The following is a 19,075-nucleotide window of genomic DNA, read 5'->3' as shown; positions in this document are numbered from 1 at the left end:
AAGCCTCCTGCCATGTAGTACACCACACCCCAAGTGTTCTGTTAGATAATTAGCTGTCAATTAAGGAACGGGTTTAGTATTAGGGAAAGGTTTTAGTATTAGAGAACAGATTTAGTTTTAGAGAGTAGTTTTTTGGGATTATAGTCTTGAGTTACTGTCCTGCTGAGAATAAAGAGAAATGAAAACCACAACCAATATCTTTTTCTCTCCATCTTTCTGCTGATCTCCATGTGTCTCTTTGTCTCTTTCTTCTGATCTCTATGTGTCTCTCTGTCTTTCTGCTGATCTACAAGTGTTTCTCATTCTTCCTCTGTCTCTGTCTCCTCAACCCAGCCAAAGATTGAATGGTTGAAGAACCAGATGGTGATTGGTAATGACCCTAAGTTCCGTCAGATCAGTAACCAGGGAGTGTGTGCTCTGGAGATCAGGAAGCCGTGCAGCTTTGACGGTGGCGTATACACCTGCCGTGCCAAGAACGCCCTGGGAGAGGCCACGGTCGCCTGCCGGCTGGAGGTCAAAAGTGAGTCAATCCGTAAACTTTGACCCCTGGACAAACAATAGTCTACTAAACCGAAGCCTAGAAACTTGAGGTTCGAAAACAAAGAGGGTTTTTATAGTTTTATAGCTTTAAAGAGCACAATTTCATAAAAAAACACAAACATGAAATGTAAAACCTTTTTCGATTCAGACTAGCAATGAGTTACTCTCTCGGTGCTGCAAGGCAAAACACATGCGTTGCTTTAGCCAGACAACTGAGCTGGAAGATCATTTATTTTTCTGATTCTGTTTGTGGCTAGAAGGACTTACATCACTGTTCATTCCACTCCAGTACACAGCTAGACGTTGTGTTTAGACCTCAGTAGCTGTGGGGAGCATTGTTTGGAAAGGTCTGCCACATTACCTCAGAAGGTGGCATGTAAACATTAAGATTGTTCCCCTGTCTACACAAAAATAATCTTGAATCTGGCTGTGTTGTTTATCTACGTAAAAATAACATTATGGGAAAACACTCTACACCTAATCCTTAACCTATCTCCTAAACCTATCCCCTAATACTAAACCTGTCCCATAATACAAAACCTGTCCCCTAATACTAAACCTGTTCCATAATACTAAACCTGTCCCATAATACAAAACCTGTCCCCTAATACTAAACCTGTCCCATAATACAAAACCTGTCCCCTAATACTAAACCTGTTCCCTAATACTAAACCTGTCCCATAATACAAAACATGTCCCCTAATACTAAACCTGTTCCATAATACTAAACCTGTCCCATAATACAAAACCTGTCCCCTAATACTAAACCTGTTCCCTAATACTAAACCTGTCCCATAATACAAAACCTGTCCCCTAATACTAAACCTGTCCCATAATACAAAACCTGTCCCCTAATACTAAACCTGTTCCCTAATACTAAACCTGTCCCATAATACAAAACATGTCCCCTAATACTAAACCTGTCCCATAATACAAAACTTGTCCCATAATACTAAACCTGTTCCGAAATACTAAACCTGTCCCCTAATATTAAACCTGTTCCATAATACAAAACCTGTCCCCTAATACTAAACCTGTTCCATAATACTAAACCTGTCCCATAATACTAAACCTGTCCCCTAATACTAAACCTGTCCCATAATACAAAACCTGTCCCCTAATACTAAACCTGTTCCATAATACTAAACCTGTCCCCTCAAACTAAACCTGTTCCATAATACTAAACCTGTTCCCTCAGACTAAACCTGTTCCATAATACTAAACCTGTCCCATAATACTAAACCTGTTCCATAATACTAAACCTGTCCCATAATACAAAACCTGTCCCCTAATACTAAACCTGTCCCATAATACAAAACCTGTCCCCTAATACTAAACCTGTTCCCTAATACTAAACCTGTCCCATAATACAAAACATGTCCCCTAATACTAAACCTGTTCCATAATACTAAACCTGTCCCATAATACAAAACCTGTCCCCTAATACTAAACCTGTCCCATAATACAAAACCTGTCCCCTAATACTAAACCTGTTCCCTAATACTAAACCTGTCCCATAATACAAAACATGTCCCCTAATACTAAACCTGTTCCATAATACTAAACCTGTCCCATAATACAAAACCTGTCCCCTAATACTAAACCTGTTCCCTAATACTAAACCTGTCCCATAATACAAAACCTGTCCCCTAATACTAAACCTGTCCCATAATACAAAACCTGTCCCCTAATACTAAACCTGTTCCCTAATACTAAACCTGTCCCATAATACAAAACATGTCCCCTAATACTAAACCTGTCCCATAATACAAAACTTGTCCCATAATACTAAACCTGTTCCGAAATACTAAACCTGTCCCCTAATATTAAACCTGTTCCATAATACAAAACCTGTCCCCTAATACTAAACCTGTTCCATAATACTAAACCTGTCCCATAATACTAAACCTGTCCCCTAATACTAAACCTGTCCCATAATACAAAACCTGTCCCCTAATACTAAACCTGTTCCATAATACTAAACCTGTCCCCTCAAACTAAACCTGTTCCATAATACTAAACCTGTTCCCTCAGACTAAACCTGTTCCATAATACTAAACCTGTCCCATAATACAAAACCTGTCCCCTAATACTAAACCTGTTCCATAATACTAAACCTGTCCCCTCAAACTAAACCTGTTCCATAATACTAAACCTGTTCCCTCAGACTAAACCTGTTCCATAATACTAAACCTGTCCCCTCATATTAAACCTGTTCCATAATACTAAACCTGTCCCCTCATATTAAACCTGTCCCATAATACAAAACCTGTCCCCTAATACTAAACCTGTTCCATAATACTAAACCTGTCCCATAATACAAAACCTGTCCCCTAATACTAAACATGTTCCATAATACTAAACCTGTTCCATAATACTAAACCTGTTCCATAATACTAAACCTGTTCCATAATAATAAACCTGTCCCCTAATACTAAACCTGTTCCATAATAATAAACCTGTCCCCTAATACTAAACCTGTTCCATAATAATAAACCTGTCCCCTAATACTAAACCTGTTCCATAATACTAAACCTGTCCCCTCATACTAAACCTGTTCCATAATACTAAACCTGTCCCCTAATACTAAACCTGTCCCATAATACAAAACCTGTCCCCTAATATTAAACATGTTCCATAATACTAAACCTGTCCCCTCATACTAAACCTGTTCCATAATACTAAACCTGTCCCCTCATACTAAACATGTTCCATAATACTAAACCTATCCCCTAATATTAAACCATCATCATCATCATCATCTTCTTCCGCTTCATCCGGGGCCGGGTCGCGGGGGCAGCAGTCTAAGCAGGGATGCCCAGACTTCCCTCTCCCCAGACACTTCCTCCAGCTCTTCCGGGGGGACACCGAGGCGTTCCCAGGCCAGCCGGGAGACATAGTCCCTCCAGCGTGTCCTAGGTCTTCCCCGGGGTCTCCTCCCGGTGGGACGGGACCGGAACACCTTCCCTGGAAGGCGTTCCGGAGGCATCCGAAACAGATGCCCAAGCCACCTCAGCTGACCCCTCTCGATGTGGAGGAGCAGCGGCTCTACTCCGAGCTCCTCCCGGGTGACCGAGCTTCTCACCCTATCTCTAAGGGAACGCCCAGCCACCCTGCGGAGAAAGCTCATTTCGGCCGCCTGTATCCGGGATCTTGTCCTTTCGGTCATGACCCAAAGCTCATGACCATAGGTGAGAGTAGGAACGTAGATTGACCGGTAAATCGAGAGCTTCGCCTTGCGGCTCAGCTCTTTCTTCACCACGACAGACCGATACATCGACCGCATTACTGCAGAAGCTGCACCGATCCGTCTGTCAATCTCCCGTTCCATCCTTCCCTCACTCGTGAACAAGACCCCTAGATACTTAAACTCCTCCACTTGAGGCAGGCACTCTCCACCAACCTGAAGTGAGCAAGCCACCCTTTTCCGACTGAGGACCATGGCCTCAGATTTGGAGGTACTGATTCTCATCCCCACCGCTTCACACTCGGCTGCAAACCGTCCCAGCGCATGCTGAAGGTCCTGGTTTGAAGAGGCAAACACGACAACATCATCCGCAAAGAGCAGAGACGAAATCGTGTGGTCCCCAAACCTGACACCCTCCGGCCCCTGGCTGCGTCTAGAAATTCTGTCCATAAAAATTATGAACAGAACCGGTGACAAAGGGCAGCCCTGCCGGAGTCCAACATGCACTGGGAACAAGTCTGACTTACTGCCGGCAATGCGGACCAAGCTCCTGCTTCGGTCGTACAGGGACCTGACAGCCCTTAGCAAAGGACCCAGGACCCCATATTCCCGAAGCACTCTCCACAGGATGCCGCGAGGGACACAGTCGAATGCCTTCTCCAAATCCACAAAACACATGTGGATTGGTTGGGCAAACTCCCATGAACCCTCCAACACCCCGTAGAGGGTATAGAGCTGGTCCAGTGTTCCACGGCCCGGACGAAAACCACACTGTTCCTCCTGAATCCGAGGTTCTACTATCGGCCGTATTCTCCTCTCCAGAACCCTGGCATAGACTTTCCCGGGGAGGCTGAGAAGTGTGATCCCCCTGTAGTTGGAACACACCCTCCGGTCCCCCTTCTTAAAAAGAGGGACCACCACCCCGGTCTGCCATCCCAAAGGCACTGTCCCCGACCGCCACGCGATGTTGCACAGGCGTGTCAACCAAGACAGCCCCACAACATCCAGAGACTTGAGGTACTCAGGGCGGATCTCATCCACCCCCGGTGCCTTGCCACCGAGGAGTTTCTTGACCACCTCAGTGACTTCAGCCCGGGTGATGGACGAGTCCACCTCTGAGCCCTCATCCTCTGCTTCCTCAATGGAAGATGTGACGGCGGGATTGAGGAGATCCTCGAAGTACTCCTTCCACCGCCCGACGACATCCCCAGTTGAGGTCAACAGCTGGCCACCTCTACTGTAAACAGCGTTGGTAGGGCACTGTTTCCCTCTCCTGAGGCGCCGGACGGTTTGCCAGAATCTCTTCCAGGCCAGCCGATAGTCCTTCTCCATGGCCTCACCGAACTCCTCCCAGGCCCGAGTTTTTGCCTCCACAACCACCCGGGCTGCAGTCCGCTTGGCCTGTCGGTACCCGTCAGCTGCCTCAGGAGTCCCACAAGCCAACCAGGCCTGATAGGACTCCTTCTTCAGCTTGACGGCATCCCTTACTTCCGGTGTCCACCACCGGGTTCGGGGATTGCCGCCTCGACAGGCACCGGAGACCTTACGTCCACAGCTCCGAACGGCCGCTTCGACAATGGCGGTGGAGAACATGGTCCACTCGGACTCAATATCTCCAGCCTCCCTCGGGATCCAGTCGAAGCTCTGTCGGAGGTGGGAGTTAAAGATCTCTCTGACAGGAGACTCGGCCAGACGTTCCCAGCAGACCCTTACAGTACGCTTGGGCCTGCCGAGTCTGTCCAGCTTCCTCCCCCGCCATCGGATCCAGCTCACCACCAGGTGGTGATCAGTTGACAGCTCCGCCCCTCTCTTCACCCGAGTGTCCAAGACATACGGCCGCAGGTCAGATGAAACGACAACAAAGTCGATCATCGACCTGCGGCCTAGGGTGTCCTGGTGCCATGTGCACTGATGGACACCCTTATGCTTGAACATGGTGTTCGTTATGGACAAACTGTGACTAGCACAGAAGTCCAATAACTGAACACCACTCGGGTTCAGATCAGGGGGGCCGTTCCTCCCAATCACACCCCTCCAGGTGTCACTGTCGTTGCCCACGTGGGCGTTGAAGTCCCCCAGTAGAACGATAGAGTCCCCAGTTGGAGCACTTTCCAGCACCCCTCCCAGAGACTCCAAGAAGGTCGGGTACTCTACACTGCCGTTCGGCCCATAGGCACAAACAACAGTGAGAGACCTATCCCCGACCCGAAGGCGCAGGGAAACGACCCTCTCGTTCACCGGGGTAAACTCCAACACATGGCGGCAGAGCTGGGGAGCTATAAGCAAACCCACACCAGCCCGCCGCCTCTCACCATGGGCAACTCCAGAGTGGTGAAGAGTCCATCCTCTCTCAAGGAGTGTGGTTCCAGAGCCCAAGCCGTGCGTAGAGGTGATTCCGACTACCTCCAGTCGGAACCTCTCAACCTCACGCACTATCTCAGGCTCCTTCCCCGCCAGCGAGGTGACGTTCCACGTCCCTAGAGCTAGTTTCCGTGTCCAGGGATCGGGTTGCCTAGGCCCCTGCCTTCGACTGCCGCCCGATCCTCTACGCACCGACCCCTTATGGTCCCTCCTGTGGGTGGTGAGCCCACGGGAAGGCGGCCCCACGTCGCTCCTTCGGGCTATGCCCGGCCGGGCCCCATGGGGAAAGGCCCGGCCACCAGGCGCTCGCGTGCGAGCCCCAACCCCGGGCCTGGCTCCAGGGTGGGGCCCCGGCTGCGCCATACCGGGCGACGTCACGGAACTCAAATAATTATTCATCATTAAGGGGTATTTTGAACCGCTCTTAGTCTGACCCGTCGCCTAGGACCTGTTTGCCTTGGGAGACCCTACCAGGGGCATATAGCCCCAGACAACATAGCTCCTAGGGTCACTCAGGTACTCAAACCCCTCCACCACGTTAAGGTGGCAGTTCATGGAGGAGCAATATTAAACCTGTCCCCTAATACTAAACCTGTTCCATAATACTAAACCTGTCCCCTAATACTAAACCTGTCCCCTAATACTAAACCTGTTCCATAATACTAAACCTGTCCCCTAATACTAAACCTGTTCCATAATACTAAACCTGTCCCCTAATACTAAACCTGTTCCATAATACTAAACCTGTTCCCTAATACTAAACCTGTCCCCTAATACAAAACCTGTTCCATAATACTAAACCTGTCCCCTAATACTAAACCTATCCCCTAATACTAAACCTGTTCCATAATACTAAACCTGTCCCCTCATATTAAACCTGTTCCATGATACTAAACCTGTCCCCTAATACTAAACCTGTCCCCTAATACTAAACCTGTTCCATAATACTAAACCTGTCCCCTAATACTAAACCTGTTCCATAATACTAAACCTGTCCCCTAATACTAAACCTGTTCCATAATACTAAACCTGTCCCCTAATACTAAACCTGTTCCATAATACTTAACCTGTCCCCTCATACTAAACCTGTTCCATAATACTAAACCTGTCCCCTCATACTAAACCTATTGTGAAGAAGTAAGTGCATAAAAGTAAAGGCAAAAAAATAAAACCGTAAGATATTAAAGCCAATATTAATGACCTGCAGTAAGATATTAAAACTGCTATTAATGACCTGCAGTAAGATTTTAAAGCCAATATTAATGACCTGCAGTAAGATATTAAAGCCAATATTAATGACCTGCAGTAAGATATTAAAACTACTATTAATGACCTGCAGTAAGATATTCAAATTATTATTAATGTCCGGTAGAAAATCATGCTTCTCATTGTTCTAATATGTTAATGAACTCCTAATGTTAATGGTAACTTAACATATACTGAACCTCTCTCCATTGTTTACTCTCCTACTCTCCCTCCATCCACCCTCTCCTACTCTCCCTTTTTTCTACCCTTCTATTCTCTCCTTCTTAGAGGTTATTATTCCAGAAGCTAAGTAAACAGACCTACACAGGTGAGTCAGATACACACTGCACCTCTCCCTACTGAGACACACTGCACCTCTCCCTACTGAGACACACTGCACCTCTCCCTACTCAGACACACTGCACCTCTCCCTACTCAGACACACTGCACCTCTCCCTACTCAGACACACTGCACCTCTCCCTACTGAGACACACTGCACCTCTCCCTACTCAGACACACTGCACCTCTCCCTACTGAGACACACTGCACCTCTCCCTACTCAGACACACTGCACCTCTCCCTACTCAGACACACTGCACCTCTCCCTACTCAGACACACTGCACCTCTCCCTACTCAGACACACTGCACCTCTCCCTACTGAGACACACTGCACCTCTCCCTACTCAGACACACTGCACCTCTCCCTACTCAGACACACTGCACCTCTCCCTACTCAGACACACTGCAGCTCTCCCTACTCAATCAATCAAATGTATTTATAAAGCCCTTTTTACAACAGCAGTCGTCACAAAGTGCTTTACAGAGACACCCGGCCTTAAACCCCAAGGAACAAACAACAGTAGTGTTGGATTTCAGTGGCTAGGAAAAACTCTTTAAGAAGGCCGCATTTTAGGAAGAAACCTAGAGAGGACCCATGCTCAGAGCTGTGACCAGTCCTCTTCTGGCTGTGCCGGGTGAGATATTAAGAGTGCAATTAGCACCTCTCCCTACTCAGCCAGAGACACTCTGCACCTCTCCCTACTCAGACACACAGCACCTCTCCCTACTCTGCCCCAGACACACTGCACCTCCCCCTACTCAGACACACTGTACCTCTCCTTACACAGCCCCAGACATACTGCAGCTCTCCCTACTCAGCCCAAGATACATTACACCTCTCCCTACTCAGACACACAACACCTTCACCCAGACCTTAATCCAATCATATGCTGTGTAGAAGTCTCTTTTCCCCATGAGAGCAGTTGGCTCTCCTTCACTCGTCCCTCAAAATATGTCAGAGACAGATTTTTGGCTACAAGAGACATTTACTCCAAGTTATCACTCATAATAGAGGTGCCACATGCTGAAGCATTTCACATACAGTGGATATAAAAAGTAGACACAGCCTTGTTAAAATGCCAGTTTTAACCCCAACCCTTATTGTAAGGTTATTGTAAGATTTATATTTTTCATTTTTCCCCCTCGAAGATTTCAATGTGTTTTACAATTGAATTGTTCACATTATAGGTCACATTAAAAGTGGAATAAGTTCTGACATGATTTACTTTTGTCTCATTCTTTTACATTCTTTTACATCACAAAAACCTGGAATAATCACTGTATTTTCCACACTTGAAATCTGCAATGAAATAAGCAATGAATGTGTATCATTTGTTTTTGTTTCTGACGAATTGGTGTTTAGATAAATATCTTATGAGTTTATATTTAATATTTTATACCAAAATAATTATTATTCCTGCTAACTCTTGGATGTTTCCTTCCTCAGTGGGAGAGAGTACAGAAGCTTATATGTGTGAAGAGGAAGACGACAGAACCCCCCGAACCCAGCCCCACCTCTGTCTATGTCAACCCCTCCCTCCGAGCCCAGCCCCACCTCTCTCTATGTCCAACCCACCCCCCGAACCCAGCCCCACCTCTCTCTATGTCAACCCCTCCCCCCTAAACCCAGCCCCACCTCTCTCTATGTCAACCCCCCCCGAACCCAGCCCCACCTCTCTCTATGTCAACCCACCGTTAACCCAGCCCCACCTCTGTCTATGTCAACCCCTCCCTCCGAGCCCAGCCCCACCTCTCTCTATGTCCAACCCACCCCCCGAACCCAGCCCCACCTCTCTCTATGTCAACCCCTCCCCCCTAAACCCAGCCCCACCTCTCTCTATGTCAACACCCCCGAACCCAGCCCCACCTCTGTCTATGTCAACCCCTCCCCCCGAACCCAGCCCCACCTCTCTTCATATCCAACCCCCCACTTAACCCAGCCCTACCTCTACCCATATGCAAACCCCCATCCCCCCACCACCGAACCCGGCCCCGAACCCAGCCCCACCTCTCTCTATGTCAACCCACCGTTAACCCAGCCCCACCTCTCCCCAAATTCAACCCCCCCCCCACCGAACCCAGCCCCACCTCTCTCTATGTCAACCCCCCCCGAACCCAGCCCCACCTCTCTCTATGTCAACACCCCATTAACCCAGCCCCACCTCTCCCCAAATGCAACCCCCCCCCACCGATCCCAGCCCCACCTCTCTCTATGTCACCCCTCGCCCCCCCAATTCTCCATCCCAATCAACCAGGTCACGATGAATATTACAGTTATTATGCCACCTGAATGTTATCTTACATGTTACCATTACGTTAACTAACATTACTTTGATGTTACCTAATAAAAAAAATTCACCAACAAGATTCTAGGCTGTTTTCTCTGGAGACCAATAATCAGATTTCTCTGGAGACCAATTGACTTGAATACTTGACACTGATACTGTGGTTTTAACAGTGACACAAACAGGGACATTTTTGTTCAAGATTAAAGCCTATCAGCCAGAGAGGAAACCTGACAGGATTTAGTTAATTTAACATGAATTTAAAATATTAAAGCTTACGGTTTGGTTCAGGTAAGGATTGGACAGAGTCATTCCCAGGAATTTGTATAGCATTAACAGAAAGGATTCATGGAGAGTACCTCTTTTTTATTATAGAAAGCTGCAGCTTCTATTTTCAATTCAAATTAAACCAGGATAATATTATACTGACCCCTCCTGGCTGAACCAGGACAATATAATTTTACTGACCCCTCTTGGTTAAACCAGGATAATATCATTATACTGACCCCTCCAGGTTGAACCAGGATAACATCATTATACTGACCCCTCCTGGTTAAACCAGGATAATATCATTATTCTGTCCACTCCTGGCTGAACCAGGATAATATCATTATTCTGACCACTCCTGGCTGAACCAGGATAACATCATTATACTGACCCCTCCTGGTTAAACCAGAATAATATCATTATACTGACCCCCACTGGCTGAAACAGGATATCATTTTACTGACCCCTTTTGGTTAAACCAGGATATATCATTATACTGACCCCTCCTGGCTGAACCAGGATAATATCATTATACTGACCCCTCCTGGCTGAACAAGGACAATATCATTATACTGACCCCTCCTGGTTAAACCAGGATAATATAATTATATTTCAGTTTGTTTTTCAATTGAATTCTTCACATTATAGGTCACATTAAAAATGGAAAAAGCTCTGACATGATTTATCTTTGTCTCATTCTTTACCATCACAAAAACCTGCCATTTCAACAGGTGCATGTAGACTTTTTATATCCACTAGGTGCTGGTCATAAAATTAGAATATAATCAAAAAGTTGATTTTTTTCAGTAATTCCATTCAAAAAGTGTTTTCTGAAGTCCAAGGTCAACACAGCCGTCAAGCAGGAAGTTTTAGAGCATTTCATGCTTCCTGCTGCTGACCAACTTTATGGAAATGCAGATTTCATTTTCCAACAGGACTTGGCACCTGCACACAGTGCCAAAGCTACCAGTACCTGGTTTAAGGACCATGGTATCCCTGTTCTTAATAGGCCAGCAAACTCGCCTGACCTTAACCCTATAGAAAATCTATGGGGTATTGTGAAGAGGAAGATGCGATACACCAGACCCAACAATGCAGAAGACCTGAAGGCCACTATCAGAGCAACCTGGGCTCTCATAACACCTGATCAGTGCCACAGACTGATCGACACCATGCCACACCGCATTGCTGCAGTAATTCAAGTAAAAGGAGCCCCAACTAAGTATTGAGTGCTGTACATGCTCATACTTTTCATGTTCATACTTTTCAGTTGGCCAACATTTCAAAAAAATATATAATGATAGTAATATAAAGATTTTCTGAGATACTGAATTTGGGATTTTCATTAGTTGTCAGTTATAATCATCACAATTAAAATAAATAAACATTTGAAATATATCAGTCTGTGTGTAATGAATGAATATAATATACAAATTTCACTTTTTGAATGGAATTACTGAAATAAATCAACTTTTGATGATATTCACATTTTATGACCAGCACCTGTATATACCTCTAGCCAGCACTACAGTGTTTCACAGTTTCTTCCAGGGTATGCAAACTTATGAGCATAAATGTATACAAATTAGTATCTATCCTTAGACTCAGGGGCAAGAATCTGATATCAAGTTTGGAGGGGACAATTATATAAAATATTCTCAAGAGCAATTTTTGTGGGGGACACCAAAAGTAGAGCTGTAATACTGTTTTAGTTTGCACCAGTGGTTTGCTTGCTACTGTAGCTCTGCAAATTCAGCTGTGTGTGAACCCTACCAAAATAAAACACATTTACTGGTTTAACCTCATGTTAGCTACGTGCATTGAGTGCTTTTCAGATGGTAGACACAAACACTGTCACCTTGCTAGCTAAGGAAAACTACATACACTCCACTGCAAGCTTCTCTCATTGACTCAAATTCCAACAGCTGCAAAAGCTGGTTAATGTTACTGTATCTTGCTAGTAAACATCAGCTAACCGCCGGCTAACATAATATGTGACCTGTAATTCAATGCAGAAAAAAGAAGGCTGGTGACAGTTAGAAATGTGTTTATTCTATTGAGTGGTAGAAGTAAAGAAATGTCTAACATATGCTTCGTTTGAACTACTAACAGAAATTAACCACCAAGGACAGACAATCAGATTCCCACACATGCACTGTACCAGCAAGATGTGCCACTGCTGAGGGCTGGGGGGGGGGGGGGGGGGGGGGCAGTGGATCAAACCACTGTGAGGCAAAAAACAGGGGTGTTGCAATTTCTGCAAACTAAAACCTGCTATTAAGTGAAAATAAATTGATTGAACATGAATGCAAATAATTATTTGAGAGGGATTTCTTTTCTTGATAACGCGATTTGGAAGCATTATCTATCTACAGTTTTTTTCTATCTTTGGTTATGTTATAACAGATGATACAAGTGGCCTAGATATTCCCTATTAGTTAAGCCTACTATTACTTGGATAGGTAGGAAGTGGAGGTGCCAGAATCATTGTGGATTGCATCTAGCTTAACATGAGATAGGGTGCAGGTCAGGCTGTTAGCCTGCTAGCATAGTGGAGTCTGTTGATAGCATAGCCAGAGTAGTTAGTACAGCTTTACCTATTGCCACGTTCCAGGCTGAGAAAAGTTAAACAAGGTAGTGCTAACAAAAACAACCTTATTAAGAGTAAAGCCTTCCTCCGCCTCGGTCACAAACCTTGTAGTCATGGCAGATAGTATTCATATTTTTGGCGATTTCAATATTCTTATGGAAAAGTCCAATGATCCTCTTCAAAAAGCCTTTGAAGCCATAATTGACTCAATGGGTTTTATCCAACATGTCTCAGGTCCAACACATTGCCACAATCACACCTTAGATTTAGTCCTTTCACGAGAAATAGATATTGTAGATCTAATAATTTCCCCCCAAAATCCTGGATTATCGGATCACTGTCTTATTACATTTACCGTTAAAACAAGAAATCCACTTGCTCCGCAAACAATGAGTTTCAAAAGCCGTACTATAAATTCTCGGACTACAAATAAATTCCTTGATATTCTTACATGTTCGCTCATTAACGACAGATTAAATAAATCTGTAAACGATCAAATCAAGGTTCTAAACTCAACACTGCAAAATACATTACCAGGGAACAAGAAACTTGCTCCCTGGTACACAGACAATACTAGAGCACTTCAGCAAGCCTCCAGAAAATTGGAGCGAAAGTGGCGCTCCACCAAGTTGGATGTATTTAGACTAGTCTGGATAGACATTACACTACAATACCGAAAATCACTCACGTCTGCTCGATCAGCTTATTTCTCCAACCTGACTGAGGTGAACAAAAACAATCCAAAATGTCTCTTTGATACAGTTGCAAAGTTAACAAAAAAGCAAAGCGGGTCTTCACTTTAGTTGTAATGAATACATTAACTATTTTGATGAAAAGATCATCACCATTAGAAAACCAATAACTGACTAGTTATGGTCCTCAAAATCTCAGTTGTCCTGAGAATGTCCTGAACCTCCCTGACCAGGTGTCAATAGGGACACTTGAATTTTTTGATACCGTATCGCTCGACACATTTACTAAATTTGTAATGAGTTCTAAACCCACAAACTCTCAGCTAGACCCGATTCCAACAAAATTTCTTAAGGAGCTATTTCCTGTGCTAGGTCAGCCAATGCTGAATATAATACATTGCTCCCTTTCCTCCAGATGTGTACCAAACTCACAAAAAATTGCGGAAATTAAGCCTCTTCTAAAAAAATCTAATCTGGATCCAGAAATATTAAACAATTATAGGCCAATATCAAACCTCCTGTTCCTCTCAAAAATCTTAGAAAAATGTGTTTCCCAACAACTGAATGCCTTCCTAAAGACAAATAATATTTATGAAATACTCCAGTCCGGTTTCAGATCCCATCATAATACTGAGACTGCACTCGTGAAGGTAACAAATGATCTTCTAATGGCCTCAGACAAAGGTTCCGCATCGTTCCTGTTGCTTCTTGATCTTAGTGCTGCTTTTGACAATATTGATCACTCCCTTCTCTTAGAGAGACTGGAAACCCATATTGGGCTACATGGACATGTTCTAGCCTGGTTTAAATCTTATTTATCTGAAAGATATCAGTTTGTTAGTGTGGATGGCATATCCTCTGACAAGTCAAAGGTATGCTTTGGTGTTCCTCAAGGCTCGGTTCTGGGCCCATTATTGTTCTCACTATATATGCTCCCTCTGGGCAATGTAATCCGAAATGACACACAGTTATATATTTCAATGAAGCATGGAGAAGCCCCTAAATTAGCTACTTTGGAAGCATGCGTTTCAGATATTAGGAAGTGGAAGACGTTTCAGGACCCAAAAAACAAAAAGCGTTGTTAGCAGATCTCACTGTGAACCTCGACGGCTGCATGGTCGTATCCCAAAAAACTGTAAAAAACCTTGGCGTTACCCTTGACCCTGACCTCTTCTTTGAAGAACATATAAAATATGTCTCAAGAGTTGCTTATTTTCATCTTGGAAAAATTGCAAATATTTGAAACTTTCTATCAAAAACTGATGCAGAAAAATTAATCCATGCTTTTGTTACTTCTAGACTAGATTACTGCAATGCTCTTCTCTCTGGTTATCCAGACAAACTAATAAATAAACTTAAATTAGTGCTGCACACGGCTGCTAGAATCCTAACTAGAACAACAAAAATGTAACACATTACTCCTGTCCTAGCGTCCTTACACTGGCTGCCTGTTAGGGTTAGGGCTGATTTTAAGGTTTTACTCTTAACCTATAAATCAATACATGGACTTGCTCCTACTTACCTTGCTGAAATGATCCAGCCATATATACCTACATGTAACCTACGATCGCAAGATGCAGGCCTTTTAATTGTACCTAGAATTTCTAAACAAATAGCTGGCGGCAGGGCCTTTTCTCATAGAGCTCCACTACTGTGGAATGATCTGCCAATTAAGGTTAGAAATGCAAACTCAGTGCAAACCTTTAAGTGTCTACTAAAGACTAATCTCTACAGCACAGTTTATAATTAGGTGTAGCGTGGCCCGGGGGCGTGAAGGTGACCAGTGGGCTTGATACTGTCCATCCTTGCTGTCTTGCCAGGTGGGCTCTCGTCGCCACTGGGATGCCCTCCCTCCAATGCCTTTCGGGGGAAGAGTCACTGGCTTGTTGTTGACAATCAGCATTCATTCAGGGGGGTTGTGGTTGGTGGGTGTCCCTTTGGTTGATGCCTGGCAATGTGGGTGGATTGATTTCCTGCCTGTTGGGCCCTGTCCAGGGCCTCCCCCGGGTAGGGCCACAGTGTCGCCGGACCCCCCCGTCTCAGTTCCAAGGTGTTACGCTGCTATATTATTGTGCTGGGGGATATGAGGAATGCACTTTCTAATTTTTCTCAGTCTCCTCCAGTTTAAAATTTTAGGAGGAGATGAGGTCCTGGTCCACACCTGCGGAGTACCTGGTTTGGGGGGCCCGTTGCTGTCCCTGTCCATGTCTATCTGGTCATACTTCTGACCTAGTCTAATTTTAAATAGACTCTGGATTTAGCCCAGATAAATGTATTAATGACCGAAAGGACAAGATCCCGGATACAGGCGGCCGAAATGAGCTTTCTCCGCAGGGTGGCCGGGCGATCCCTTAGAGATAGGGTGAGAAGCTCGGTCACCCGGGAGGAGCTCAGAGTAGAGCCGCTGCTCCTCCACATCGAGAGGGGTCAGCTGAGGTGGCTTGGGCATCTTTTTCGGATGCCTCCGGAACGCCTTCCTGGGAAGGTGTTCCGGTCCCGTCCCACCGGGATGAGACCCCGGGGAAGACCTAGGACACGCTGGAGGGACTATGTCTCCCGGCTGGCCTGGGAACGCCTCGGTGTCCCCCCGGAAGAGCTAGAGGAAGTGTCTGGGGAGAGGGAAGTCTGAGCATCCCTGCTTAGACTGCTGCCCCTGCGACCCGGCCCCGGATAAGCGGAAGAAGATGATGATGATGATGAAATGTATTAATTATTCCAATTGGACTCTTAATATCTCACCCGGCACAGCCAGAAGAGGACTGGTCACCCCTCTGAGCCTGGGTCCTCTCTAGGTTTCTAGGATTCGGCCTTCTTAGGGAGTTTTTCCTAGTCACTGAAATCCAACACTACTGTTGTTTGCTCCTTGGGGTTTAAGGCCGGGTGTCTCTGTAAAGCACTTTGTGACAACTGCTGTTGTAAAAAGGGCTTTATAAATAAATTTGATTGATTGATAGGCAGCATAATATTAGATACTATTAATGTATTAGTTGTTTCCCAATTTTTCACCCTATTTCCAAAATAAACTGCACTTTTACACTTCCTTGCATTCATTTTGCAGTATGGTAGAACTGTCACTGCTTAAACACATATCTTTTTATGCATTAGGAGGATGCTGGAACACACCTTGGAGAAGAAATGGCCAAACTGGATGTGTGCTGTCTCAACCCCCTCTATGTCTAGTCCAGTAGTTAAAGTCAGAAGTGATATACAAGCAGCATGGTAGAGTTAACATCTATTACATTTATATTTATTCATTTACTTCCCCAATGACACAAGTTTCTTTAAGGGGGTTGGTGATCTACAGTATGGACTAGAATAACTCTAGTTATTTTGGGAGGGAAAAGCACCACTTCTTCATATTATTACAGTATTTGCTCCATATCAGACTATGTGAATCTGTTTGGTATTCAAACTCTCAGAAAACTATCAGCTGTGAGTGGGACAGCTAAATAACACCATTGCTATGTGCAGGCAAACCCCTCATATTCTCCATCAGATACCTTCCTGTATTTGAGATGCTGCTGGACAAGCTGCCCTCCAGCAGCCAGGTGAAGATGCTCTCGTATGTGAAGAAGCGAGGGCTAGAATTGCTACAAAATGGCAAAAACAAATGTGTTGCCCTGAGCCCCCTTTTTCAAATGGTCTGTTTTACTACCTTCAGAGAGGGATTGTATGAATGCATACTTTGGTTCAGGATTATGAGTTGTGTCCTGATTCATCACCCTGTAAAAGTGTGGACTAGTTTTGATGGACAGCAAATGGACATCTGTTCCTGTGTTATGAGAAGTCATTCAACTACTCAAAATGACTACAGATTGCGACATACTGTGCATGTGAACAGAGAAACAGTGTTAGTTTTACACTGACCCTCTGTTTTAGGTTTCCACTTCCACTGTACCCTTTTAAAATAATTTGTGTTGTTTTATCACATGTGGCTCCATGGCTGTGGAAAAACTAATCAGCTGGAGGAACTTTGTTTCCAATATTATTATGTATAGTATATTTCTAACTGTATTGATGAGGAAGGCCTGGGCAGAATGATCTATTATCACTGAACTGTGTCAAATGGACACTCCCTTTTGTTACAATCCCCTAGTAACAAGTTCAATAAGGTTTGTAATTACTATACAGATATGTTCTGCTCTTAAGGTTCTTCCAATGAATTGTTTTTTTTAATTATATGACGGCATATATTTGTTTTATGTTGACTATTTGTTTTTCTTAAATAACGATTAAACTTGCTGCTGCCTATCTTGGCAAGGATGCTCCTTAAAAACTGATTTTTAATCTCATTGAGCCTTTCCTGGTTAAATACATAAGTGATGGAAACTATTATTGAGGAAGCCTATTTGAACCCTTTGTAGCCTTTTTCTTGTACACAAGAACTGTTACCTGTAGGAAAGTCTCAATCAAAGATCTCCAGGTATACTGTAGGAATAACTTTGTGTGTGTGAATGTAACATTAATAATGAGCTTGAATGTAACATTTGAATATTTATTGCCATGACATGACAAATCAATCAACCAATAAAGCGCTGTTATATATGCCCATGTTTTGTAAGCTGTTTTACCACAGATTTACTTGGCGAATGTTGTCTGCTGTGCCTCTTAAAATGTTATAACTTAAATTAACGCATACTGGCCATACTGCATAGCTATGTTTACATTATGATTTTGGGTTAGTTCTGTTCTACAGATAAATTATAACACGCTGTCATTTGTATGTATCAGCTTTCTAGCCAGCTTTCCTCTTCCTGTTAGATATCTATCATAGGTGCATGAGATGATTGTTCAGTGAATACAATCGACACCTCTTATGGAATTTGATAAAGCAACATCATAGTATGCATACAGTAACAAATAAATGACTAGCAATCTGTATCAGAAAGCACGATTGGGTGTATATTTTTTACTTGCAGAAACCCAAATTAAGTTCCATACACGATAGCATGTCTAATTATTAATGTAACAAGCCTACAGTGTAAACAAGCTGGAGCTGTTGATGTTGCACCAGTCTGGTTGACCAATGGAGATGCATTTCCTCTTTTAAACCCTCCCACTGTGAAACTTGGGTCAAAAACTTGCAACCGCAAAAAAAGAAATTGTGAGCAAAATCAAGGGTAACATAAACATAAGACATTAAACTGCAGCCAAATTTAATTGTTTTAACGCAATCACGTTATAAAAAAAAACATTTCCTCTCAAATAATTATTTGCATTCATTTGTAATACATTCTTTTTCGCATTTCAAATGATTTTATTTGCAACATTTATATTTTTGATCACAATACCTTTTAGTTGATGTTTTGCTTTCAATATTAATTATTTTGTTTGCAATACTTAGAATTTTGTTTGTTCTTATTGAAACACAAGTAACTCCATACTGACCCAGCAGCCTTTCAGTTTGCATAGCCTGACATTCTCCTGAATAATTATTTGTTACAAAATAGAATTCATGTCTCTGTGATGACAGGTTGTCCAGGTCTATTAGCTTTTTCACACCTAAAAAAGTTATAATCACATGTTTGATTATGTATCACACCAAACTTCTATAAAACACAAACTTT

At 43.9% G+C, this 19,075-nt stretch overlaps 1 protein-coding gene across 5 annotated transcripts in view; it reads left to right on the top strand.

The window, feature by feature from the left end:
- mybpha (myosin binding protein Ha) overlaps positions 1 to 9,319 on the top strand; it is a 53,618-nt gene extending 44,299 nt beyond the window's left edge. For all 5 annotated transcript variants that reach the window (XM_029123983.2, XM_029123982.2, XM_029123985.2 and 2 more), the window contains 3 exons: positions 334 to 520; positions 7,622 to 7,661; positions 9,122 to 9,319. In XM_029123983.2, coding sequence (XP_028979816.1) covers positions 334 to 520; positions 7,622 to 7,647 — 213 coding nt within the window. In that variant the 3' untranslated portion in view covers positions 7,648 to 7,661; positions 9,122 to 9,319. The remainder of the gene's footprint in view (positions 1 to 333; positions 521 to 7,621; positions 7,662 to 9,121) is intronic.
- Positions 9,320 to 19,075: the final 9,756 nt, after the last annotated feature.

The sequence above is a fragment of the Esox lucius genome, chromosome 12 (genome assembly GCF_011004845.1).
Source record: "Esox lucius isolate fEsoLuc1 chromosome 12, fEsoLuc1.pri, whole genome shotgun sequence".
NCBI lineage: Eukaryota > Metazoa > Chordata > Actinopteri > Esociformes > Esocidae > Esox > Esox lucius.
Note: the sequence above shows the minus strand (reverse complement) of the source record. Positions and strands in the feature narration are given on the sequence as shown.